At 45.9% G+C, this 26,120-nt stretch overlaps 1 protein-coding gene and 1 long non-coding RNA gene across 16 annotated transcripts in view; one reads left to right on the top strand and one right to left on the bottom strand.

The window, feature by feature from the left end:
- The window catches only part of FBRSL1 (fibrosin like 1), a 509,379-nt gene that overhangs the window by 74,046 nt on the left and 409,213 nt on the right, over positions 1 to 26,120 (bottom strand). For 10 of the 15 annotated variants that reach the window (XM_032705870.1, XM_032705864.1, XM_032705872.1 and 7 more), the window contains one exon: positions 21,783 to 21,836. The exons of the other annotated variants lie outside the window; for them this stretch is intronic. In XM_032705870.1, coding sequence (XP_032561761.1) covers positions 21,783 to 21,836 — 54 coding nt within the window. The remainder of the gene's footprint in view (positions 1 to 21,782; positions 21,837 to 26,120) is intronic. 15 annotated transcript variants of the gene reach the window in all.
- LOC116795834 lies at positions 3,323 to 6,698 on the top strand. Its single transcript, XR_004360171.1, has 2 exons — positions 3,323 to 3,645; positions 4,117 to 6,698. It is a non-coding gene; the product is annotated as an uncharacterized LOC116795834 (long non-coding RNA).

The following is a 26,120-nucleotide window of genomic DNA, read 5'->3' as shown; positions in this document are numbered from 1 at the left end:
CTCAGGGCCTGCACTAAAGAAGTCACTTTCTTCCACCTGCTCATCCCTTATTTCAAATATAAACATTTTCTTTAGCTTTACAAGAGTGGAAGAGATTTGCCTTGAGTTTTGCAAACAGAGAAATTCACAACTGTTTGGGAAGCTGCAGTGGGAGGTCACCAGGTATCACCACCAGCTGCAGGGCCAGGGCTTGCTTCAGCTCAGCACACGTTTTATCATCACCTCATGGAAACCCAAGCACACTTCTTTTGCATTGCTACTGCAGTGTTTTGTGGTGGATATTTCAGATCCACCTGGGCTACAGCCAGGAGATCTAGTCTTTGTAACAGTAAAGTAATTGATAAATAAATGCAGCCCTATCAAAGCACTCCTGGTTCACTTCCACTAGTACAAATGCATACCTGATCTCAGCCAGTGCTTATTTGTTTAGAAACCAAAAAAAATCTCCATGCAATGGAAAGACGAGCATATAACAAATACTAAGCCATCCTTTCCCAATCTAGAAGTCTTTGAGCCATATCTGGCTTGTCTGAGTTGGTATCTAGTCAGCCTCCCAAACAGAGAGCCAGATCTCTGGGACAAGAGGTAAGAATTTAGACAGTTTTGACTCTGAGAAAGGGAAAATGATCACATTGAAGGTGTCCTGGCTCAAGAGAGACATCAGTGTCACATCCCTTCTACCCCTCCTTGGCAGATATCCCAGTGGAAGTCCCAGTGCTGTCTCCCAAAAGCAGCAGTGGCTCATGCCTGTGTTTATGAGCTCAGTGAAATGGGTTATGGTGTCAAACACTGGCTGGGTGAGCTGGGGCTGAACGTGCTTCATTGTCTTGCCTGTGTCCAGGGGTTTGAAAAGTGCTATAACCAAATTCACTTTTATCTTCACCACTTCTAGATTTCAAGTTCTTTTACTTCGAACTGACAAAATGAGCAGGACGCTCACTCTGGAGACTGTTCAACACTGCACGACCAAAGCCTCGAGACTGTCTGCTGTCTCCTGAGGCAAACCTCTTGCACAACTCTGCCAGCAGAAAAATGACTCAACTTGCAGACTCTGGGGACTTTGGGGTTGAAGCAACTGCCAAACCATGCATGAAAACACCGTGATGGCTCTTTGCACCTTTTAGAGCAGGGAGATATCACAGAACAAAACCCGAAGAGCCAACGAGGGACTCTTGCTACCCGAAGGGTATGTGGCACAAGGAAAGCACCAGCACTCCTGCACGTGGGCTCAAGACAAGGTTACAGCCCCAGCTCAAGCAAGATGACACTTTTAAATCAAAGAGATTTTGAACTATCTTAGGCCACAGATGCCATGAAACTATGAGGCATGACTGGAAGATCTCCAAATGCCATCAGAAACAAAGATTTTGCTCTCTACAGTGATTTTAAGGCAGCTGATATCTTTGTTGGGCCATCTTGCCAAAACATGAAAGTCATATAAATCTGCAAGTGGGATAAGGGTCATCTTCAACCTGCTGTTGGGTAGGTAGCCAGGAACGATGCCCCCCAGTAACCACATCTAAGACATCTTTCAAGAGGCAGCAGTGAAAAGCAAGACATGAGAAAGCAAATGCGTACATCAAGCTGATGCACAGAAAAAAAATAAGGCTACTGGATTCAAGGTTTGGGATTATTTCACCTTACCCAGAGAAAGAGGCTTATGAGTTCACATTAAACACACACACAAGGGGAGAGAGTGATCCATCAGTGGTTTGGGATTTTGTTTTGGAGGGACCAACGTGTGTGAGCACAGGGTGACCAAGAGAGAAGCAGATTCAATTCCCCCCTGGTGCCCAAGCCAGTGCTTTGGAGGGAATGACAACAAATGCACAGGAATAATGTGTTGTGCTGCCAGTGTGGCTGCACCACTGCTCTCTTCAGCCACACTAAGCAGAGCCCCAAAGGTTGCTGCAGGTGCCCTCCTCACCACACAAACTGAATACATGAAAACACGGGAGGGGAAAAACACGAAAATCACATTAGACAGGAGGAGCAGGAGTTTCTGTGCTGTCAGTGCCTTGGGTGGGCAGCAAATCCAGTGCTACACATCAGAATACAACGAAGGCAAACTAGTAAGAAATAAGAAGCATACAACAGAGCACTGCAACCGAGATGTTCAAGAGACTGAGTAAGGTTTAAAGCTCCCAGATTACAGCAGAGCATAACATGACAGAGTTGGCAAGGTACTCCAGCGCAGAAGTGAACTCAAACCTTGACATTTTGACTTTGAAATTTCTGTTCAGATACGAGTTTCTCTACAGCTACAAAAGCCATGAAAAAACTCCACAGCCACATCTCAAAAAACCCCTATCTGCAGCACAGAATCCTTTTTTCCCCTCCATGTTTGTGCAGCACCCAGTGTGGTGAAGCCCTGGTCGGTCACTCAGGCTTTCAGGTACTACTGGAATGCAAAGAGTAATAAAAACATCCACCCTTGAAATAGCAGTCTTGAAAAAAACGCTGCCCTTGGTGCTGCAGATACCTCTGTAATAATCTCCACCGCAAATTGAAAATGTTGCCATCGCACCAAGAAGTGCTGGAAATATTCAGTGCTCCTGTTATCAACCTGGGTTCAGTTTCATTAGTAGTCCAGACGTGTGGTAATGAAGAACCCATTCAATTCCCTATCTCTGCTAGTGGTACACTTCATGGGCTCGTGGAAAGCACACATAAACCCCGTTATCTCTGACAGGGATGGACACATGTGTGCATGTCCCAGATTTGGAAACTGCACTGCAGCGAATGCAGCCTTCACGTCACTCAGCTGCATAGCTTAGAATTTTACATTTTAATTTTTTTGATGTCTGGGGAGATTAAAATGAGAACTGGCAGCATGTGCAAGGGATACTGCACTTTGAATGTCTTATCTATAGTGATTCAGGCTTCCCGGAGCTCCAGATGAAGCAGGTTTTTCACGATGGAAGAAACCACATTACACTGCTCCCTAGGAAGTGAAACAAAACAATAAAGGACGGTTAATCTCTTCTCTAATTCTGCTCTGTGGGACAACTCCTTCAGCAAGCAGCGCCTGGCTGTATCTACCTGGGAGGGGGTCATTTTACTTCGGCTTCCTCTTCTGCTTCCCTCTGTCCCTGGGAGCGCTCTGTCTCCCCGCTGCATCTTTCAATGGCTTTATCAGAGCTTGCACCAACTCAAGCGTGAGAAGTAGCTCTGGGCCCAGCGGGGAGAGGTGGGGGAGTGTGTCTGTGTGTGCTGCGGGTGGGGGGGGGGGAGAGGGGAAGACAAGGGAGGAAATGTTATTCTGTCCTTTGTCTTTTCAACAATTTCTTTTTAATGCAACTTGCAGAGCAGCATATAATTAGGGGTCTTGCGGAGCGGGCTTAAACTCAGGAGTAACCCTTCTAACGACCTCAGCAACGGATAATCAGGTAGCGGCTGTGGGGCGCAGCACGGCTCCCCACCCGCCGCGCCGCTCGGCCTCGTAATTAGAAGCCTCCACACTCCGCTGCATAAAGGCAGATTGCAAGGACAGCGTGAAGCCCTTGTTTGAAGCTGGGGGCACAAAGATTGCAGTGCCTGTGATGGATGGAGACAAAGACTCCGATACTGGAACGCTTCCAGCAAGCCTCCGAATCCTCGCTGCGTTTCTGATGGACATTTTCAGGATTTCTTAGAGCGGCAAAGGTTTATTCTCCCGCTCCCCTCCCTCCCCAGCCCCCCCTCAGAATTCCTCCACAGCTCCCTAAGCCAGGGATGTGGATGTGGTGCTGTATGGGCACACATCTCCAGAGATGCTTCTGTGGCTTTACCATTAGAAAAATGCGTTGCCCTCTTTCCCCCATCTGTTTTTGTCAGTTCTCATTCCTGATGGGAGAGACATGTTGACACTCGAAAATACCTTGTGCTCAGGACACGGGGCTCAATCCAGCCCCCTCAGAAACTCCCCAGCCAGAACAGTGTTCTGACTATGTTCACACCACTCTGAAACTGCTGTAGCAAGTACTGTGTTTAAGCAGTGGCTGGTGTCAGCGTAATTCCCCTCAACACTTCAGCATGAATAAAAAAAAAAAAACCCTTCTTAAAATCACACATAAACCCCATCTCTCTTTGCTGACTGAAACTTGTTTTTCTCTATTTACATAACCTGAGGCACAGGAGCAAAGGAAAATTGACACTGCAGTGTACCCCAGCTACAGGAGGGAAAGAGGAAGAAATGGATGGAGGACAGGAGCTTTGGGTGAGAAAAACCTAAGAGAGTGAATGAAGGAAGGGCCAGTCATGCAGCCCCTTATAAAACAGTTGCTGACTTCTATTTTACCCCAATTTCACCACCTTTCTGCATCTTCTGGGCTGCCACTGTGGCTTGTTTGTGGGTTACTCTGCACCCGACCTTACCCTGCAGAGCTGCAGCTTCTCGTCCCCACAGCAGCAGCAAAGCAAGCAGGAGAAAACCAAACAGCTCAGGCAACTTGAGCACAGCACAGGAACGCACTGACAAAAAGCAGCAAAGCCAAAAGTGCTTGAATAATAAAACAGAGGAAGAAAAACCACCAGAGCCACCCAGAAGCTGTCAACTGCCAGACACACAAGCTCCCTTGGAAAGAGCACTGAAGGCAGGTTCAGGGAAGAGCAATATCCATAAGGCAACACAGTGCCAGTGGTTTTTTTCCTCAGTTTATAATGACAAGTTAACAGGGGCTGGAAGAGAACAAAACATGGAAGATTTTCATAGGAGAAATCAGGACACCCTGCCAAGGACGGCTGCCCTGAACTCGAGTTATCCCTGAACTCACATTTGTAGGCACTTAAAACCTTAGCAAGATCATTAACAAGCTAATAAGAACCACCAGCAAAAGGAGCATAACCTGGACTCGCTAATGTGTTTTGTTCTGAATGATGAAAGGGCAAAAGCATCCAGACACTCAGTTGCTGCAGCTAAAAAAAAAATAACAAAAGACGCTGCCATTCGCATTGTCTCCTACCCTGCTCTTTCCAATGCTGCTACATTAAAGTGGTCTCCATCCTATCTTCCAGTCTGTCTGTCTTGTGTTCTCCCTGCTGTTCAAAAAGCACAGTAATTTCTTAAGTGCTACAACATCCTCCAGAAAAATGAACTGTAACATATGCTGTACAGCTCAGCTTAAGAATTTCCTTTGTCTCTGCGTGGACCCGTTGAGCCCCTGAGCTCCATGAGCAGCCCACTCTTCCCTGGAAATCAGCAGATTCAACAGCATCACAGGAGCAACCTCACTGTGTTGGATCTGCAGGGACATTCTCTCCAGACTCACGACTATTTCCCATTCACCAGGGTTTGAGGGGATACAGGGTAGTCCTGATTTGGCAGTCCATGCCAACCTTGAACTCCCCAGTCTTGGTTTTGCTCTGGTTGGCTGCATTGAGGGAAAAACCTGTTTGTGCCTTCCCTCTGAAATGATTTCAGAAGCTTCAGATCCACTTTTATGCTGGTTGTATCACATATTTCAGCAAAGAGGAGCATGGTTTCATCACACAGCAGATCTGCTCTACTTTTTCTGCAGCAAGACGTGTAGTCACCTGAACAAAATCTTTTCACCAGCTCTTTCTGGGGAATGGATGATGAATATAAATTTGGGGAACTACAAAGAGGCAAGCTGTAGGGAGCTTTTCAATGTTTAAAAGCTGATCCAAATCTGTGACATTTAGAAAGTACACAAAACCACTTTCACTTCTTTCAACTTCCCATGCAACACGCTTGCTTGAAAACAAGTGTTTGCACAAGCTGCTTCCTAGATCTTAAATTTATTTAAGAAAGCACCTCTGCCAGCACCTTTCCTCCAGCCCAGTTCACTACAGCTCAGCTCCCAGGAGGACATGCACTAAATCCCATCAGTGCAGTGGGAGAGCACAGCCTGACCATGGAGCACACAGCTCGTTTAGGCACGGTCATGAGAAAGGCTCCTGTCAATGGTGGAGGAGGAGCAATCCCTTTCTCCTAAGCCCTGGCCTGTGGTCCCCCAGCCTCCCAGAAGAGCAGGCCTTCCCATTTCCCTGCCTGTGCTGCCAGCAGTGAAGCCATGCAGACAGAGCTGGCACAGCTCCTGGTGACCCTGGAGATGTGGCTCCTTGCTGCAAATGGCATCAGGCGGAGCCGGATGAGATCAGACATGGAGGGGAACAGAAAGGGAACAAGAGATTCCAGAGGGCTCCTCTGCCTCTGAGTCGTGTTACTGTTGACTCCTTTATTGTGATTAACTCCTTGACATCCTCCTTCCGTGACAAGTGGGGGAGGACAGACTGAACTTGGTGATTAATTTATCAGTGAATTACCTCCTTCCCTTTCAAACCTCGCCCCCACTGATGATCTTTATGGCTTAGCTCTATCTTATGAGAGGGTTTACAGCTAGATACAGGTTTGACAGTTTTCATTTCATCACTGAGAAACTCTGTTTGGAGCATTCCATGTTCCTTACACAGACGTGGTGGTAACACCATCTGCAAGCTTCAGCCCACCCCACAAGCCCTGTATGAGGAAAAGAAATCCTCTCCTCCTCAACCTCTTGCTCAAATGACAGTAATTAGGAAACCTCATCACTCTAGACCTGGAGAGGGAGGTGACGTTCACGGTAATTGGAGACATTACATGAAGCCACACTGTGCTTATTAAAAAAAAAAAAAAGAAAAACCACACAGAGAAAAAACAAGCCCCTTTCCCCCCAACCTGGTTGGCATTTCCTAAATAAACTGCCTTTTTTCAGGCACATTGTGTGATTTTTAATACTGGAGACTACTGGAAGGACTCCTGCAGCCCGATTAAGTGTAATGCAGTGTAAGAAAAATAGGAAGGAGGGGGGAAACCCTCGGAAAGGCAATCGAAGTGAAAAATCTATCAACAGCACAGGGGCTCCAGTGGAGCCAGGAGTCCTGTTCTGAACACACTCCGACTTCCCAGTCGTTTGCTCTGCTGGACACTCCGGGGACCCCAGCACAGCAAACTACAATTTCTAGTAAATATATCCCAGGGACACAATTAGTTTTTCAGCTGGGGGCATGATAAATTGGTCATGCATAATTCAAGGCCAGCACAGGCTGGAGTATAAACTGCTCCATGGCAGCTTCCAGCTCCCTGACAGGGGAATGCAAATGGGCTGCTGGCACAGGGGCTGCTGGACCCACTAACGCTGCACCTCCCTGCCTGCTCCCCTGTCCACCTACATGCCTGGCAACCACCACTCCAGCCTTTCCTTCTGTGCCTCTCTTGGTGATTTTAATTTCCCAGCGATGTATCCATCACTGTCCGATGGCCTTCTGGGACCCAACACACATTGTTATCACAACAAATACCACTCTCCGCTCCATCTACTCTGTTTTTTCCATATGCAGACACAAGAGAATGGTTTTGGCACAGAAAGAGGCTGAGGGACTGTGTGGTCTATTGTCAGCATTAGAAGGCCTAGGGCAAGTAATTTCCAATCTGCCTCAGTGTTCCCATCGACACAATGGAGATAATTCCAACCACACAACTGCAGAGTTAGCAAGACACACTCAGTTTGGGGTTTGATAAAGGTCTGAGAGGTGGCTGAGGATATGCAGCCCACCCAAACAACAGTCTCAAGTTCTCCAACTTTATTTTAGGTATTTATTTAAATACATCTACCTGCTCAAAGCAGGAGAACGAGAGAACTTGCTGTTTGCAGTTGGCCAAGTGATGGATGAACTGAAAACTCCAAAGAAACTCTGGGAATCCTTCAAAATGACATCCCCAAGTTTCTCAGTGCATGCCCTACAGCCTCCCAGCCAGGGAGAGAGACACAGTGTACACACTGGAAAACTCTGCCAGAAAAATCACTGCAAGTACATTCTCTGTACAGCCACATCACTGAAGGCTGACAGCTCCTTTCACCAGCCACAGTTTCGCTATCTTCCAAAATCCTGAAACCACTTCTCAGGATGCATTGCCATTTTCTGCTCCTCAGGAACAGATTAAGCATTTTAAGTCCAGTCTGTGTGAAATATTCTTAAGAAGCAGGCTGAGGCAGAGCAGGGCATTAATAAAGGAAAGTTTTGGCAGTGTATCTGCAGATTTAGCAGCCCTTTCATTTCATGGTCAGTTCCACATACCCCAGGAGGTGACTTTGGTTTGCCTAGTAGTGAAAATAATCCAGGTTTGTCTGATTTTTTTACCAGGAATACTGTTGTGAGTTTTTTTTCTGAGCATGACTCTTGCATAGGGCTGCGTGTTCCTTGAATGAGATCAAACAAAATTCAAGCAGAGAAATCTGGGGAGCACAGATGTTAACCTGGATAAGTCTGAACACAAGTACTTCTTAACCAAGGAGTCAGGACCCTTTTGACAAGACCATCCCAGAGGAGATCTCAATGCTCAATTCACTGCATACCCTGCTTTGAAAGGGCCAATGCCCTCTATCATCTTCTTGCAACAGATGCTCTCTGAGCTAAATGTGTCCCTTGTTGTTACCAAACAACATGCCACCTTCTGACATCCTTTATGGAGAGGGTACAAGTCTGATGAAAATAAACATTTCTTTTCCTAACTAAGCTCGTGGGTGCACACACACACACACACACACAAATAATTATCTGCAAAACTGTTACAAGAGTAAGTAGGCCAACCCAAATTTCCTTTTGGACTAGATTAATTAACTTAGTGCTTCAAAAATAAACCACATATTTAACTGAACTTGCACAGTTTTATACAATTCAGCAAGTCCATCTTGTGGAGACACCTTCACCCCAGAAAGAGATCTGTCCCTGCCAAAGCAGAGTGCATCCCCAGGGCTGTCTGACAGAGATTGGGGATGGTGCTCCTGAGGCCCAGGGTGTCTGCAGGACTGAATCTGAACACTGCATTTTGGTCCCAGAAGGTCTTTTGGTCCCAAAGAATATGAAGCTCTGACAGCTCTGATGTTTGTCAGCAGACTGTTGAGGAGCTGGTGGGTGCAAGAGCAACAATTTCACCAACAACTTCAAGTGATGCCAAGCTAAATTCTGGGCCATTACAGAGCAGGAGCTGAGGGTGAACTAAAGGATCAAATCACTCACTCTTGGCAAGAATTGCATTTCCTCCAAGACACCAAGCCTCTTCCTTTCCCAATTAAACAAAGAAAATATACAAACCTTTTAAAATTTAAATAGGGTTTCAAAGGTCAGCTCTGTTCACATCAGCCCACAGGGATTACATTAAAAAACCTCCACCACGAACAAAATTTTTTTACTTAGTGAAAACAGCAGGGACAAAATTGTGCTAATGAGGATTATTCTTTTCATGCATATTGGTAGGCTTTTTATCTTCACACATGAAAGTCTTCTCCATTAAAACAAAATTTCCTGACACACATGGTGCACTAATTGTTGTCCCAGCTATAAGGGCTATCTGCCTCACAGCAACTCAGAATCACAGAATGGTTTGGGTTGGAAGGGACTTTAAAGCTTATCTAGTTCCATGGGCAGGGACAGCTCTCACTAGACCAGGTTGTTCAAAGCCCCATCCAGCCCGGCCTTGAACACTTCATTCCACTTGTGGAAAAAATCTGGGGAAAAATCCCACCACAATTTCACTTCTGAAAAAAATATTGCTCCAAGGCTTAAGTGTAAGTACAGCCAGAACATCCAAGTCAATCCACAACTGCACCACACCAAAAGATGGTTAGAAAGAAGTCACAAAGGGAATCATATCAAGAAGAGAAAACTGTAGATGGTCACGTGTGAAAACATCTAGGTGCAAACTGAAAAGATGTTTAAAATCCACTATCAGAAACATGACCATGACTGATGACTGTCAGGGAACCCACGTAAAGGACGCTTCACAACTCATCCACTTAAAGAAAAATTGGCCTGTGCCTTTCTACAAAGGGAAAAAGAATGAATAAACCCTGGCCAGCGAGCACTGGCTCTGAGAGACCAAGGTGTAAGAGGCAATGGGGGCCTGGGGGGCCCTCTGTGGAGAACTCGCTGCTGAGGTGACACTCAAGAGCCTGTGAAGCCTCCTGGCCCAGGTGCTCTCAGCTGGAAAGGTGAAAAGGAGCACGGAGGAAGCTTCAAGATGCTACAGCAACACAGCACTCCTCTGGGACAACCAGTGCAGGAGGCTCTCCACAAATACAGCTCCACCTCTGTAGTGGCAGCCCCGTGCACACAGCCAGAGTTCAGGGATGGTGACGTGTGGAGGAGCAATATCTGTGTAGTCACCATCCTGCAGACAGAATTCTGCATTCTATTTACACAGCACACCCTCGGCAGAGCCTCCCAGGCATTTACAAGGCTAGAAAATTAAAACCCCAGTTCGGTCAGAAATACTAAAAAGCCTCGGTGGTTCCACCAAGCCAACAGCCCCTGATGGAGGCTGAACCAGCAATTCCTTCCTGGGCTTGTACTGGAAAAAAAATTAGAAGCACATTAGATATAATATACCCATATGCTTTGTTTTGCTTGCTTTTTGTTTTGCCTTTTAGGAAAAGAAGAGTGAGAGAGAAACTTCCCCTCCAGAATATTAAAAGTAACAAATTTTAAAATTTTTTTAACAAACACTAACCTCAGATCATTAGCCAACCTGGCAACAGACCAGAGAAAATTTATAGCCGACGTGCAACATCAGCTTTCATCCAGAAATGCTAATTTCAGTAAAATGAATAGTGTGTGGGCTTTTCATACTGCTTTGCATTTGGCTCCTCACAGCCCTGTTTAAAGCCTGGGAACCGGCCATATAGTTAAACTGCACAGATGTTCAACAATCTGTACTTGTGTTAATTACCCTAATGTGAGCAGAAACTCAACAGATCCCTGCTAATGAAGGAGAAAGTTTTCCAGTGTGACTACCGTATGTTTCATTGTCACTGTATTACCAAGCTTCTCCCCCTCCTTCCTCTGCCCCCCCAGCTCCCATTCTCTCCAGCTCCTTTGCATTCACATCACCCTCCTACCTCAGCATGCATGAATTGGACCAACTAATGACTGTGTATTCGCAACATGGCAGACACCATTAGGCTGATCGGAGGTGCGGCTGCTGAATTTTAACAGGCAATTTTAAACAAGGTAAGAAAAACAGATTCATCATGCTCCTGATTCTCTCATCCCCACCCATCTGCCATACTTCTGCCCTTGCCACAGCTCGAAAACACTCGCGAAGTGCAAATACACTTCCCCCTCCATAAAAGGCAGCAGCGTACAAAGCAATGCAAATAGATGTTGCCGGGCAATTACTGGGGATGGGAGCTGAGAGCCGGGAGCATCCGGGAGGACGGGCTAACAGGGAGCTCCGAAGGAAGGCTGGAGCATGGTCCTGGGGAGGGAGCACAGCACGGAACAGGTGTGGGTGACCCTGCCTGCTGCTCCCCTGCCCAGCACTGAGAGCTGCCCAATGTCATTGCGGGAGCCACAGGAGCAGCAAGCAGTTATGTTCAGCTGCAAATGGGAGGTAAGACAGGGTTCTAAAGGGCGCAGTGGGAAGGGTAAGTCAACGCTCAAGTGATCAGTGCTGCCAGTAGCAACGAACCAATACTGCCGCACAACTTAACCCAGCATTAAAACGAACGCGACCTCCCAAGAACTTCCTCTCCCACTGAGGATCTCGCCTCCTCTTCCCGGGTCTGTCTGCCCTGCTCCCTGTTGCCAATCATCACTTCCAGCCACTTCTCTCAAAGCACTCTGCTCAGCAAGCAGGAGGCAAAGGGGGCAGGGAAGGGCAACTGGCTCACCCCAGTGAGCCCCAGGTGACCTCTGAATGATACCAGCCCTGGCCTCAGCCAGAGTTCACCTCTCCCAGGTGCCACCACTTCACAGCCAGGCCAGTCTTCACTAGCAAATTGTATTACAATGACCCTCATGGGAACAAATGCACTTGCCTGTGCTTGACTTGACTGGCAGACTCCCCCCCACAGAGGAAGAGGGGTAAGCAGTCAACTTTGCTCATTTATTGCATCCATCCTGCTAGGTCAGCCTCCTTTGTTGTTCACAGAGCCAACAATTTGCAAACTCAGAGATGGGGCAGCAGCAGCTGCCTATCCAAAGAACATTTCATCCACATCATGCCACTCCTCTGCTCAGGACTGGGCACTCTCTGCCAGCCCTCCACACGAAGAAGCTCAAGTTCCCTCTCAAAAAACCTCTTTCTTCATGAATTGAGGAGAGATGGGGGAGAAACGCCACAAAGAGGTGGGGAGGGGATCCAGCAGAACCCAGAAAGAGTTGAAAATTATTTAGAGAGCACTTGGCTCTTTTCTCCTACCTCTTCATCATTAGCACTGGAAGCAACACAGCTGTCTAATGGCAACTTCAGACACCCATGGGCCAGCAAAGCGACATTTTCCACACTTAAATAACACTGAGCTGATTTAATTACCGCACTTAATAGTAACAAAAGATGTCTCAATTTAATCTTCAAATGGCCCTCCAAGATCAAAACACAGCTGGCTGGATAACAAGATGGCCTAGGCCAGCAAACAAGTAGGTCCAATTTGCTGAAGAGCCGCATCCACTCCTGGGTATGAAAGGCCAAGGAACACTTGTGTGCAGAGCGAATCAAAGGCAGCAGCTCCCCTCACCCCCTCCCTGCCCGACTTTTGTGACAGGGAAAAAAATAAAAAGGCAGCTGATTTGGGGATAAAGAAATGCAACACCATAAAAGAACAAACGATGGTGTTTGGGAGAGAAAGAAGTAAGAACCACGATTTAACAGGTTTTGCTTTTATAATCCTTCAAGATGATTAGGAATGAATGAAACAGATTAAAATCTCATGGAGACAAAGGAAAGTCTCGAACTCTTTTGTTTTTCTTTCCATACTGGACAGGAGATGGCTCATTAAGGAAAGCCTTCAAGACACAGCTACAGTGAGGAACAACTAGGCTTCATTTTTGGGCAAGAAGAACTTGGGGAAAAGTAACCATTTACTTCTAATGTTCTCTAATTGTCTCTACTGGGTTGTGACCGTTACTTTTTGCAAACTATTCTAAGAAATGTCCCTCTCTTGAGCAGCTTTCAACACATACTCCTGCTGACAGAATGGCTGGGCCTCTCCAGGTACTTTCAAGAAATTTTTAAGGTTTTGCACATTCCATTGCAGCTAAACATGGAAAAGTTACAGCCAATCTTTCAGCCACTGCAACATTTCTGCGATCCCCTGAGCAGCAGAGAAGCCTAAATAAGCTTTCATGCTGTACCCTGGACGTAGCTTTCCAACTCCCCCTTCCAACTACTGATAGTTACACGAATGACACACAGCCCACATTTTAAATCTAATTTCTACTAGCATTAACTAAAAACAAGTCTGATAGAAATCAGTTTGTTGAGCTTCATGGGGTTACTTTGGATCAACAAGAGTCTGTGGGATACTGTTGCTGAAAGCTTAGAAGGTTTTTTCTAGTAATTTTTCCCTAACTTTCTCTCTTGATGGAGAACTACGAGGTGGTAAGTGAAGTATGCCAATTTTCTTGGAGCCCTGGATCATGTTTTTTGGGATTATGGTTTCTTTGGTTTTTGTTTTTCATTATATACAGAGCTTGCTCCATCAGCAGCAGTTCTTAAACAACAGATGATGTCAGTGAGCACTGCACCATGAATGTGGAAGACTGAGGACAGGGGAATTCACTACAACTCTGGTAACTCCCCCCCTCCTCTCCCTGGACTGTGACATGACAAAGGAAGACAATGTCCATGTTCACAATAATCAGAGCCAGACAAACCAGTGGTTTTCTCCAATACCCTGGGCAAGGATGAGACATCCAACCAGAGCCACTGCAGACAGGGGTCATGTAGCCCAGTGTCCTCCTCAACAGGGGAGGACATCCATGTTCAGGTGGGTTTCGAAAGGCCCTGGTTAGTTGAGTCTGCATTTAAGTTTCAGACTCATTCCCTCACTGTTCATTTAAATATCTTCCTTTCTCAGTGAATGTGACCCTGGATAAACCTGTACTTTCAAACCCCAATAGACTAATGAAGAAACACTCATTGCTTCAATTTACAACCTCCCACTGATCTGTGTGCAAGCTCAGAGACCAAACCTTCACACTTCAAACTAGCTGGGTCCAGACATCTGAATGGCAACGAGGAATAAAACTTCCCATCTCTCTGCCCAATAAGCATGACTGAACCTCCCCTTAAAGCCACTTTCCCAACCAGTTTAAGTTCTAGATCAGTAACAGGAGATCTCGAGGAGGCACTCGCTGCGTGAGCTCAAGCATGTTTCCAGTTTGCATGTTTGTTTAAGTAAGTGACAAAGATGGAGGGACCAAAAGCAATTCCCTTAACTAGAATTCACAAGTGCAGCCAAGTAGAAAATCTCCCGCCTGCTCGAGAGGAGGGAGTCAGAGTTTCTGAAAGGCTGAAAGACGGCTCTGCTCAATGCCCACAGCGGGCACAAAGCGCCGAGTGCGGAGTCCTGACCCCGCTGAAGTCAGAGGCACAATTCCCAGAGATTTCCTCAGGGCCAGGATGTTCAAACCTGTTCAGACAATTCATAAACCACCGTTTCAAGGGCACACCTTTGCATGAGATTCCCAAGGGCCTTTTGAGTTTTGACTTAAATGCCTGGATTATTTTTACAATCCCGGTTATGGGTTCTTTGTTCGCAGGGAGTTAGGCAATACAAAGAACACAGCGAGAGAACAATGAAGGTATTACCATGCATGATTTGTCTTTAAAAAAATTCTCTTTCTTTTCATGAAGTTATAGATCCAATTTCAGTCTTTATTATCACTTTGCCATGTGAGAAAGTGGTTCTTAATTTTAATAAAGGAAGGGAGATTCATATTTCAACAAGAGCTAAAACGCTTCCTGCGATACAGGAGGTGGAAAGCTCTTTTACTAACAGCTACTGCAGGCCAGATTCAGGGAGGGAAATGGAAATAATCTGCCCACACCAAGCCAATAAATCCTGTCTAGGACATACCTAACAGTGGGCAGTAGCCCAAAGACATCTTGTCCAATGAGATCATTTCTGCCCCCTCCATTTTAAGGGAAATTAAGAGCTCGCCCTGCCAAGCACACGTTAACACTTCACTTATCACCAAACTTGGGGTTCAAGCTACTGCAGCCTGTGATGCACAACTGGACTGATAAGAATCTTTCCACCATGTTAACCCATCTGGAGAAAGAACCACATCTGCAGCTTCAGAACCTTTCCCTAGGATTTCAAAGTAATTTTCTCCCCCAAATCTACTTTCCCCTTAAAAAGGAGTCTGTGGGATATTTAAGGAGGTTCTCATCTAAAACTTAACTGTATTCAATGTGAAGAATGACAAGTTAAACCCAACCCACAAACCAAAATTAGTTGCCCCCAATTCACAAAGGCTTGTGTAGTTTATCTGTGAAAAAATACTACCAGAGACCCACCACTCCCACTTCGTGCTACTAGAGACATTTTAAATCAGAAATGTTAGTTGTGTTTGGCCAGAAAAACCTTCAGATGTATTCCAGTTTGAAATGTGTTATGGAAATTTCTTTTTCTCCAAAGATAGTCCTATTATTTTACAGTCTTTCCCATTAGACCCTGCTTACATTAAAGCTGGAGCCATAGGACCAAAATCCATCTTTAAATATGGTCCTCACTGGTAAAAAAGTGAACATAGTTTAGTAAAATTATATTTAAAATTGTTCTATCTCTGTTCTGGCAAAGGGAATGAAGGCAGTTGTAACCTCAGTACCAAGTGGTTTAAACACAGCCCACGTGGGAAGTGAAACAAAGATTTGATGCAACATACATTAATTAGCTGATCTGCAACCTAACTGGGGCTGTGACCAGAAGACCTAACTGGGGCTGCACCTACATGCTCATCCAAACAGGATTGTGTCCACTGCCAGAACTCTCATTTTCCACTTGAGAACTCAAGATGCACTGGTAGATGAGGTGTTTTGCCCACCAAGGGCACGCTGGAGAGGGGCACACAGCACGGGTCTCCTCCCCTGGGTGCCCCAGTCACTGGGATGTGCCACCTGGGTGCTTTACAGAGCTGCAGGAGTGTAGAGAGGGACAGTGTGTTATTCATTGTTTTTAACTCCATACTCTTGAATCTCAGCAGAGGGGGGAAGAAAATAACCCCAAGAAACTGGGACCCGTGAATGGAACACATTCCCACTGAAAGAGGACTAACAAGAAAGTCAGCAAAACTCCTCCTGACAAATTTCAAGCCAAAGACAACAATGGAGAAAACAAAGCAGTAGTAGCATTTTTATCTTCCAACTCTGTTGCATACAATTCCCAGCAAAGGGATTTAGCTGTGATAAACAGGGCTGCAAGATCGTGAAGGGAGATTTGGTGGTTTTACAATTCTTTTCAGGTAGCTGAGTACAAAATCCCTGCCCTTCCCTCTCCTTGGGCCATTCATCTTCCGCAGGTGATGGAAAGCCCCTCTCCCAGCGGGTGGTCCTGCTCTCCCAGACCTTAACGCTTAATTGCCACAAATCAATCCCAACCTTGATGCTCAGGCTGCTGCTACTCCGTGCCCCCTTTCCACCCCTTTCTCCTTGCACCGACTGCAGCCCAGGATCCTCTTGTGTTACTAAATCCATCTCTGGACACACCACCCAGGCAAAACAAAGCACAGCACAGACACTGCCGGCCGTGGCCGGCGCCGTGAGCTGACCTTACGCAACAAGGCCGGCCTCGAAAACAAGTCACCTCCGTGTCTGTGTGCACGTGTGCACACACACATGCCTCCTATTTTAGTTTTTTGTTCAACTGGAATTAATCAGGGACCATAAACACTGCTTGTTTCCTGAAAGCAGCAGTGGGGGGATGAAATACGCCTCTTAAGCTTATCAGCTTCAGTGCCACTGAAGAGAAAGCTGGCTTCTAAGCCCAGGGATAATGGGCTGTCCTTTCAGGAAGGTATCAGAGGTCTCAGGAGAGGGAGACAGCACAATGGTGTGACCTTCAGCTAATAAAGCCCACCCTAGAGTCCAAAGAAGCTTGGGGAATATTGACAAAAGTTCATATTTACAACAGCCTGGACCCTTTCCAGATACCATTACCAGTCCAGAGAGCTGCAGCCTCTGTACATACGCTCACACAGGCTTTTATTCTGCCTGCTCCTTTCTTTCTTTGTTCCCACGCTGGTAAAAAAAAAAAAAAATTAGTCAGAAAATGGCAATTCTTCTGCTAACAAGGCCCCACCAGCATCTTTTTTAATGAAGAGAGTTATTTGAAATTTCAATTTCAACCTCAGCACTATCCTCTACTTGAAGGAGATTCAAGGCCTCTTGCAAGGATTCTTGGTGCGTCATCGTGCTCATCAGGAAGAAAGCATATGTGTTTTTGTGGAAAATCTGCTGATTTATTTATAATTCTTTAAACAAAAAGGCAGCCAACATATTGTAAAATGAGAACGTTGTTGGGTTTTTTTGCACTGGCAATCAACACAGCCCATCAGAAACACAAACCCAAAGCGTTTTCAGGCAGAAACTGATCCCCCCCAGTCTGCGTTGTGGTTGGCAAAATGACGTTTAGCCCATAACTAGAGTGCACAGGCATGACTGAAATACAAATAATAATAATATTTTAAAAATTGTTCATACAGTGAAAAAAGCCAATTTCAAAACATAAAAACTGTTTGAAGCTGAAGTTTCATTTTTCTGCCTCCTAAAATAGTTCCAAAACAAATATATAAAAATAAAGGTTTGGAGGAAATCTGTTTTCAAGGGTAATTTCACTGAAACCAATATTAAATCTCAAAACATTTAATGGAAATAACATCTTCAGTGACAGAACTGTTCTGACCACACTCTTCAATCCAGCCATGCCAGTGTGCCATTTTTATTTATCTGCCTCATAATTCATCTTTGCCATCCTGAAACTAATCCTGCCGGGACTCAAAAGGGATCCAAAAACTGGAAGAGGTTAGAATTTCTCCCAAAACATCTTCTAAAAGATGCCTCTGTATCGCGGTGGTCTCGCTTCCCGTGCCAGTATTTAACAGGCAGGAAGAAGGCTGAGCAGACCTCTATGAAGACCACACATTTCTCACTTCTGCAGCTTTTCTTTCCAGTGAAGAACCCGTTTCCACCCACTGCTACAGTTACATCAGCTACACGGGCTCACCAGCAGTTTTCCAGTTCCCTAGCTTTGGCCCAAGCAGGCTTTTTATTCTTTCTCCTCACCCCATCCAGCCATACTCGCTGTCAGAAGAGCCCAGGTGATTGATTACAGCCTGTCTGAATCCAAAGTAGTCAAATTAGATATTAATGTTGTGCTTAATGTGCTCACACAAACAAGGTCGGTGGTTGCATCAAGACTAATAGGAGATGACACAGACTGGGACTGCACCACCCAGGGTGTTCCTCCATCACCTCAGGACAGAGATGCCATTGCCTCAACTGCAGCCACATTCCCATCACAGCCAAGGCTTCCCACCCTTCATCCCTGTTCCCAAAAGCAGCTGCAAATTGCACTTGTCCTCCCTCTTGGGGTGAGCTAACAAAATCAATCAGCAATACTGAAATCAGGAAGTGGTGTAAAGAATCAGAAGAGAAATAAAAAGAGTCGATAGTGCCATCAGAAAGATAAACCCAAGTTCATCTTGGAAAAGTATCAACTAATTCATCTGTGGGGAAGTAACACTGGACCACGATACTCTGCGAGGAAACTGGAGAAGTGAAAGGTATTGGGCTCCTCCAGCAGGAACCTGGAGCTCTGCTTGGAAAGCTGGAGCCCAGCAGGGTAAAATAGCCATTATCAGCCCACCCGAGGTCATAGAGATGCAGAAAAGGCTGCTGAAGCAAAGTAAAACACATTTTTCTATGGATAAGAGAAGGCACTACAAATGACAACACTTAATACTTGGAATCAGCTTGCAGGACCATTTCTCTACTCACTGTTCCAAGGATGAGAGGTTACATCTCCTGGCTGCCACCAGGGCCCCAGCTAAGTGCTTTTCATTGCCTAAACCTTTAAACCAGCATTGTTTTATTTATAATAACAGTGAGTTCCTACTGAGAAGCTCCAGAGACAACTGTGCCTGGCAGTAATTTTATACCTGTTTTCCATGGCAGAACCCCCTGGCTCTCAGGAAACCATGGGGTATTAAGTGTATCCCAGAGGAACAGGCAGATCCAGGACACATCCTCTGCTGTGGTGGATGGGCAACTGCTCCCAATTCCTGCCCTCTTTACTTCCAAACCACAAACACTCAGAAAGTCTTGCCTTAGGGTATGATTTTAAAAACGAATATTGGAGTTAAAAGGCTGAAAAAGCAAGCAGGGTCCATTCTGAGAGGGTGTAATAACCCCACCTGTGGCTGTCCCCAACACGCTCCCCTGCACCCTGCCTTTGAGCACAAAAATGGGAAACCTGAATGGCCTGCTTGTGATGCTGCACGACATGGTGCAAGGCTTTGTCTTCCCTGAGTGAAGAGGCAAAAAACCCCCAAAAACCAAAAGAAATCAGGTCTTGAAACCACACAGAATTAAGGCTCAGTATCAGCCAAGCTGGCGACTGGATCTTGGGGGCCTGTTTCCCTCTGAATTTCTCCCTGCTGCTGTGACATGCTCACACTGAAAATTTTCCCTTGAGCGACTGCCTGACTAAAATACAGCACACCCTTACCATAAAGCCCTTTGTTAAAACATCTTTGCCGTAAAGCTGCAAAACCTTGGCTCCCAAGTACATTAAATCCTTATAAACCTGCCTTCATTTTAACCGCACAGTATTTCAAAACACAAAGCGCTTCTTCTGAGAGATAGCACTTTAATGAGGAGAGGGGTAAAATATATAAACCAAACCTCATTATAGCATAATTTCTAGGAGACAAGCATGCTGCTATAAAGAGAAGCCATGGAAATTGCACTTCACATAGCTTGAAGATTTAATACTTTTAAAAAGCCACTGCTACTTCCAGCCTTTGGTAGTGTTTTGTTTTGAACATAACAGAAACAAGCAGAATTATGGGTCCACTGTCAGCTATGTATTTTATATTCTGCAAATTGTTGCAAATGGTAGATTCAACCCTACCACCTGCTCACAGAATGTAATGTGCCAGTAAGAGTCTGACTACAAGTTACTATTGTATACTATTGTACACTTTTACCTTTAAACCTCTGCATTCTTCAAGGTTGTTGCTTTAAACAGGATGATGCAGCATGGATATGGTAGATCACCCAAACCAGATCCAATTCATACTGGATTGAAAGTGCTTATAATGATACAGCTTGTTCATGTGCTAACAACAAAGCCAGAGAAACCTACCAAAAACCACACTACAAGAAAAATCCAGAGTATGGACACACAAATGAAAGCAATGGATATAACGCCATTTAATACCACCTGTCAGATAAATCAGGGTAACTGGCACATCAAAGGGACTGCAATTAGTTTCCAAAAATGAGAATGCTGTTTTTTTTTTTTTTAATCTGAAACTCGATTGCTTTCTACGAAATGACAAGTGGATCAACCTCCCTCAGCCAACAAGAAAAATGTTACTGGAAAAAACTGTTCTCCCTAAGAGCAAATTATCTGTCAAAGGAGCATCCTGAATTACATTGGTCTACAAGACTTTTAAACTTAATCTAATAAAAAAGAATAAGCCATTATTGATTACAGTTCTTCGACATTAGTCTTCCAGTTGTAACTTCTGAAATGAAAGCTTAGCAATTATTAGGTATTTACTACAATCAGTAGAGAAAAATAGTGAAAAAAGATGAGCATAAAGGCCACCAAAGAAACAACGTACTTTGGAGGAGGGAAACAAAACAAGCAGAAAACCCCAACCCCCCCCAAATAACCCCACCCCGAGCCCAACAACAGCAAGGGGAGATGCACTTCATGGCAGCTTTGACTTGAAGCACATGTAACACTGATTGATGGATACTGCAAGCGAAGACACCAGTGGAAAATTAACTCCAACCAAGCACCAAAACTGGGACAGGCTTTTTGTGTTCCTTGGTCCTACTTTAGAAAACTACGCAAGAATGGTCAGAATTTCAGGAAAGGATCGTTCCAGCTACTGTCACAGATCTGGGTCAACAGCAGGGTAACAGGTGACCTGTAACTGATGCCTATAACCTGGTTAGGATAAGCATTTCCTCTTATCTCTTTGTTGTGGTTTATAATGAATGATATTCTGGGCTGAAGGGTGCTTATTCTCCCTGATTACCAGAAGGTTGAACACTCACTACACGGCTACGCCGATGGAGTGGCACTTCTGAGTGCAGTTCTCAGAGAGGACATCTGAAGAGAACACAATACACCAAACCCTTTTTCTAAACACAGAATAAATGATTTTGCTTTGGGGTCCTGTTTCTGAGACACTTCTTACAATTTTCATTTTTACTGATGTGACTCCTCTCCAGGTTTACATTAAATGGATAACAGGTTCCTCCTTCACCATCATCACTCTCTTATGAGTCACAGGAGACTTTTACAGCTCTTACCAACTTTACCACAGGAGAAGAGAGCAGGCTGGACAAATCTGAGGCAGCACATCAGAACACAAATTACCACAGGATGTCTGGTGTTAAGGTAACCCAGCCTAGCACGTGCCTTCCCTTAACTTTAATGTTTTTCTGCTTGGCTCTGCAACTAAACCTCGAGGAAGAAGACAGGTGCAAGCAAGTGCACATGCTACTTTCGTTTTACAATCTTCCCACTTCCTCCCTTAATAACTGAGGGTTTGGGGTGCTAGAAACAAGAAGCCTTATGACGAATGTGCAATGAGACCCTGAGCTAACAGGTTAGCTGACATGGAACTGTTAACAGTGAATTGGCTTGGAGACAGTGGGGGGGGAGGGAAAAATAAAAAGGGGAGACAGAGTGAGAGAGACAGACAGCAACCAATTCAGCTGCAAGAAATCAAGCTAAATCAGTCCCAAGTGCCCATGTTGGAGAGACTTGATCTCATACCTTGCTTGTTATCAAGGCACTCCTGATACGAGTCAGCTCCAGTTCCGTTGCGGTCTACAGACAAAACAAAAAGTTTCATTCATATCAAACATAAATATTAGAAACTTCTCAAATGGCAGCCGTGCTGGAGCAACACGTTACGTGCAAACAGTGCTTTTGGAGGCCAGGCTGGTTTGCTGACAGAACCTGTGACTGGTCACAAACAGGCTACAACAGACTGACACAACCCACTGTGAGAAAATTCTTCTAGTCTGGGCCAGTGCTTTGCTCCCAGCCCTGCCCATCTGTCTCCACACTGCTGAGGGCACAGGGAAGGGGAGCAGAGCCACAGCTGCTCTGAGTGAGTTCCTTAAGCACATGGAAGTTAAATCCACTGTTGCACTGCTCTCTGTAGGCTCTGTGAAGGCGCTGGTTTGAACCAGCAGAACGCAAAATACCGAACAGACTTCTCGGGGTTCTGTGGTCCTGTTTGCTTTTCGGTTGCTACACTGTATTAAAGACAACTGAAAAGACAAGAACATACTTTCCAAACGTTACTTTTCCATGGAAGCAATGTTACTGTAGTTACTGCTGGGGTTATCTGACCCAGCAGCAGGAGAGGCCGGCCTGTGCCACGAAAATGGGCAGAAGCTGAGGTTCCTGCACTCTGAGTGCTCCACACAAGGAACACACCAGACAGCTCCCAAACACAGGTGTGGTCACGCCTCTCACATCCAGCACGGGCATCACCTAACAAAACCCTTCATCTGCACCAGAGGTTCAATTATATCTCCCTGCCTGAGCGTAAAAATGGTTTAACCCGTAGGTTTGCATAGTCAGGTTACAGTGTGGCTTGGACTTCAAAAGCAAACCAAAGAATGTTCCAGCATGGCTTCTGCTCCTGGCTTTACAATTCAGTTCAGCCACAAAAACTGTCAGGATGGTCCTTGAGAAAAAATATTAAATACATCTGTAAACCCTGGATAAAGGAATGTCCTTTCATCAGCTCACATGCACCTTACACACCTTGCTACGTATGAGGAGTAGAGCAACTGAGCCCATGAGACAGGTGTGTGCACAACCTCAAAAAGCGACATTTTGTACATCACACATCTAAGAATGCACATGGTGCTAAAATCAGCCCTGTTGTTTAACTACCAAACCATTTGATCAGGTCACCCGTGGCATGTTCTCCTACCATACCAACTCCAATGGCACTGGACACAGTTTTATCCATGTGGTGATCACAGCTAATAAAGAAGCTGAACTGGGTGGCCAAGGTATCCTGTAATAGCATTTCAGTCTCACCATCAAGAGAACCAGAACAACAGCGTTAATTTCTTTGTAAAGATGCTGTTCAGAGCCTGAAGTTTATAAATATTGTTCACAACAGGAAAAAAAGACATCCAGGAGAACCTTCCCACCCAGGTATCTGCAAACAAATGCATTTCTGTCCCTCCAACAAGCCACTGGTCCCTGATTATGACGCTTTCTGGCATTGCTCACGTGTGGCAAACACATTCCCACATCAGCTGCCCTTTCATCTTTGCTCAACCATCAGCTGGTGATGGCTCCTTGAAGAGAAGAGATCCAGATCCAAGTTAAAAGGCCTCACATTCAGCAGTAGTATTTAATGAACAAAGAAGCAAAAATTGAAGTTGCCCCACTGTTTGTGTTGTGTAAATCACAGATAATAGATCTCCCTAATCCTAATGAGGCCTTCCTATTAAAATCTTTATTAGCTTTCAGCTCTGCAGATTGCCCAAAGGCTCATCAGTTTCCCTATCTCGCAGTACCAAGATCTGCTTTAACTTTTACAAATAGCTCTAAGATATTTCTCAGCTTATCAGCATTGCCAAGCAGCCTGTCTTATCATTACTATTGCAGATAAAATAAATGAGCTCACGATGATATGAATAATGGCATTTTCTGTAGGCTGGTTTCCCATTACATTTTCAACAGATTGTAGATTTAAACTTAAGCACAAAAGAAAAAAAAAAAAGAAAAAAAAGGAAGCTGGGGGGGGGGGAGGCAAGGGGTGGCTATTTTTTCCTTCCCATTTACCTTCAGTGTCTCAGAGCCCAGGCTGCATTTTTAAGCTCACCTGATGAGAGCTAGTAATTACTTTTGAAAGGGAGCAGAAACACCTCAGCTCTGCTTTTTCTGAAGACCAAAAGCCCAGTTACTTCTGGGATGTTTTTTCAGCTGCATTTGCTGGAGAGAAGCGAGGGCTAAACCGCGCTCTGCCTAATGAAGCCATCTTCATTAGCTTGTTCCCTTCCCCAGCAGCCCAGGAACACCACTCAGATTGGGAATTGAAATCATGAAAAGCAACAGAACTGCATTTGAATTAAAAGGCTAAGCTACAAAGGTCTCCGACGGCTGCTCCGGGCTGATTAGCACGAAGCGCGTGTGGCACCACTGCGGCACAGAGCGAGTTTTCCGGAGCACGTTCCTGGATAAAGGAGCGCGGCCGCGGGAGACGGGGAGGCTGCAGGACGGACACGGCTCTGCCTTTCCCTCCCAGCGAGCAGGGAGGTCATGTTCTGGCAACCATTTTCTGCCCGGGCCCCGCAGCAATCACCACAGGGTTAAACACTTTTCCGCTCCCCAAATTCCTCGCCCTGTCACTGTATCAAGGTTATCTATTATTGGCAGTGACAGGTGAAAATTAATCTCCTAATTATTTCTTGCTGCGTAATCTGCACTGAAGGAGTAACGTAAAAGGATTACAGTACACCCTCTACGGAAGGCTTTGCTGGAGAGCAATCATCCAGGGAGATAGAGGGGATGTGGGAAAGAGATATTTATGACAGATTTCCAACCATTTTGAAGGCAGACTATACTATAACTTTATAACCTACAGCTCTGGAGTGAGGATGTTCTTGCAGGTATCTTAACAGCCTAAATGCTTTTTATTGTTGATTCTTCCAGGAAAAAAACCTCCAAGATTTATACCCATCATGACCCATCTATGTACAGATGTTTTTTCCCCCCCCCGAGAAACCTTATGGCAAACAATGTATCCAGCCTGCTTCCACTCAGCATTAGAAATCTTGTAGCTACCTTCCACAGCAATTTGACCCTAACATTTTTTCCACGAGACCATAAGCTAGACTCATTACTTTCAAAAATAAAAGTATTTTAAAAAAAACCCTTCATTTTGTAAGCAAGCTAGAAATATCTTTGGTAACAACACAAACAGGCACCTTGAAATGCTGGCTTTGTGTAAACTCTAACTCTCCTCCTACCACTCACCAGAAAGTAAGGTTTATTTTTACAGTATTAAAGAACACCCATTTAATTTATCTTCAACCCTTTCCACGCAGCCATAAGGTACAAATGGATGATTTGGAGAACCTGTTTTTCTATATCCCTGTCAACAGCACCATCCTAGTTGAAGTTCACAAGAACAAGCAATCACAGGTTGTGTTTCAAATTACATTGGCTGCCTTGAGCGATGCTGTTGTGCTAACCCATGCCTTGAGATGGTTAATGCAGGGGGGTCACCGTGAAACCCTGGCAGGTAACGGGACAGGGCAGCAAGGAAGATCATAACCAGCAATCAAGTCCTGCCAGCAGCATCAGTCGCATTTATTTTCCATTTCCTTGATGGCAACCTTTTCTAGACGGTGCAGAAACGCGACCAGTTCCTTTATGCAAACTCTGGGTGCTTAAATCCAACGCCACGTTCCCCCTTGCTGGACAGCCAAGCCTGACACGAACTCTGACAGGGGTCAGCAGGGGTCACCGCTCTGGCTCGCGCTCCCACCGACCGGGATCTCCCAGCGGAGCCCGGCCCGGGGTGAAGCGGGACAGGTGAGCGCAGCATCCCGAGCGAGGCGCGGTGCAGGCCGGAGGAGCCGGGGCCGTGTGCGCAGTGAGCGCAGTGAGCGCAGTGCGCGCCCGCGGCCACGCGGTGGCGCGCGCAGAGAGCACCGCTCCCGCTCCCGCTCCGCGCCGGGGCCGCGCCAGGCGCGCTCCCGCCGCTCCCGAACCCAGCGCGGGCCGCGCCAACCTCCGCCAGCGCGGCCGCCGTCAGGGGTCACTGCGCCTCCGCGGAGCTGGGACCGCGCACCGCCGAGCTGGAACGCACTGGCAGCTCCAGGGACGGGAGCTGCACTGAGCCGCCCGAAAGGCTGCCGAAAGCACCCGCGCTCGGGTTTTTAAACGAGCAGCTCAAATTAGGCGAATTCCCCAGCAGTGACAGAGGTGTTAAGGTTGTTCGCCTTCCCCTCTGTTGGTTTTAACACCTCTGGGCCAGGCACTGGGGCCGCCCGGCTCCCGGAGCCTCCCGGACTGCGAGCATCGACTGTGCTGAAGGGCAGCTATGTGGAAATGAATGATTTTCCTCTTTAA

This window comes from Chiroxiphia lanceolata, chromosome 18 (genome assembly GCF_009829145.1).
Source record: "Chiroxiphia lanceolata isolate bChiLan1 chromosome 18, bChiLan1.pri, whole genome shotgun sequence".
NCBI classification, from domain to species: Eukaryota; Metazoa; Chordata; class Aves; order Passeriformes; family Pipridae; genus Chiroxiphia; species Chiroxiphia lanceolata.
This window is presented reverse-complemented; position numbering and strand designations above follow the sequence as displayed.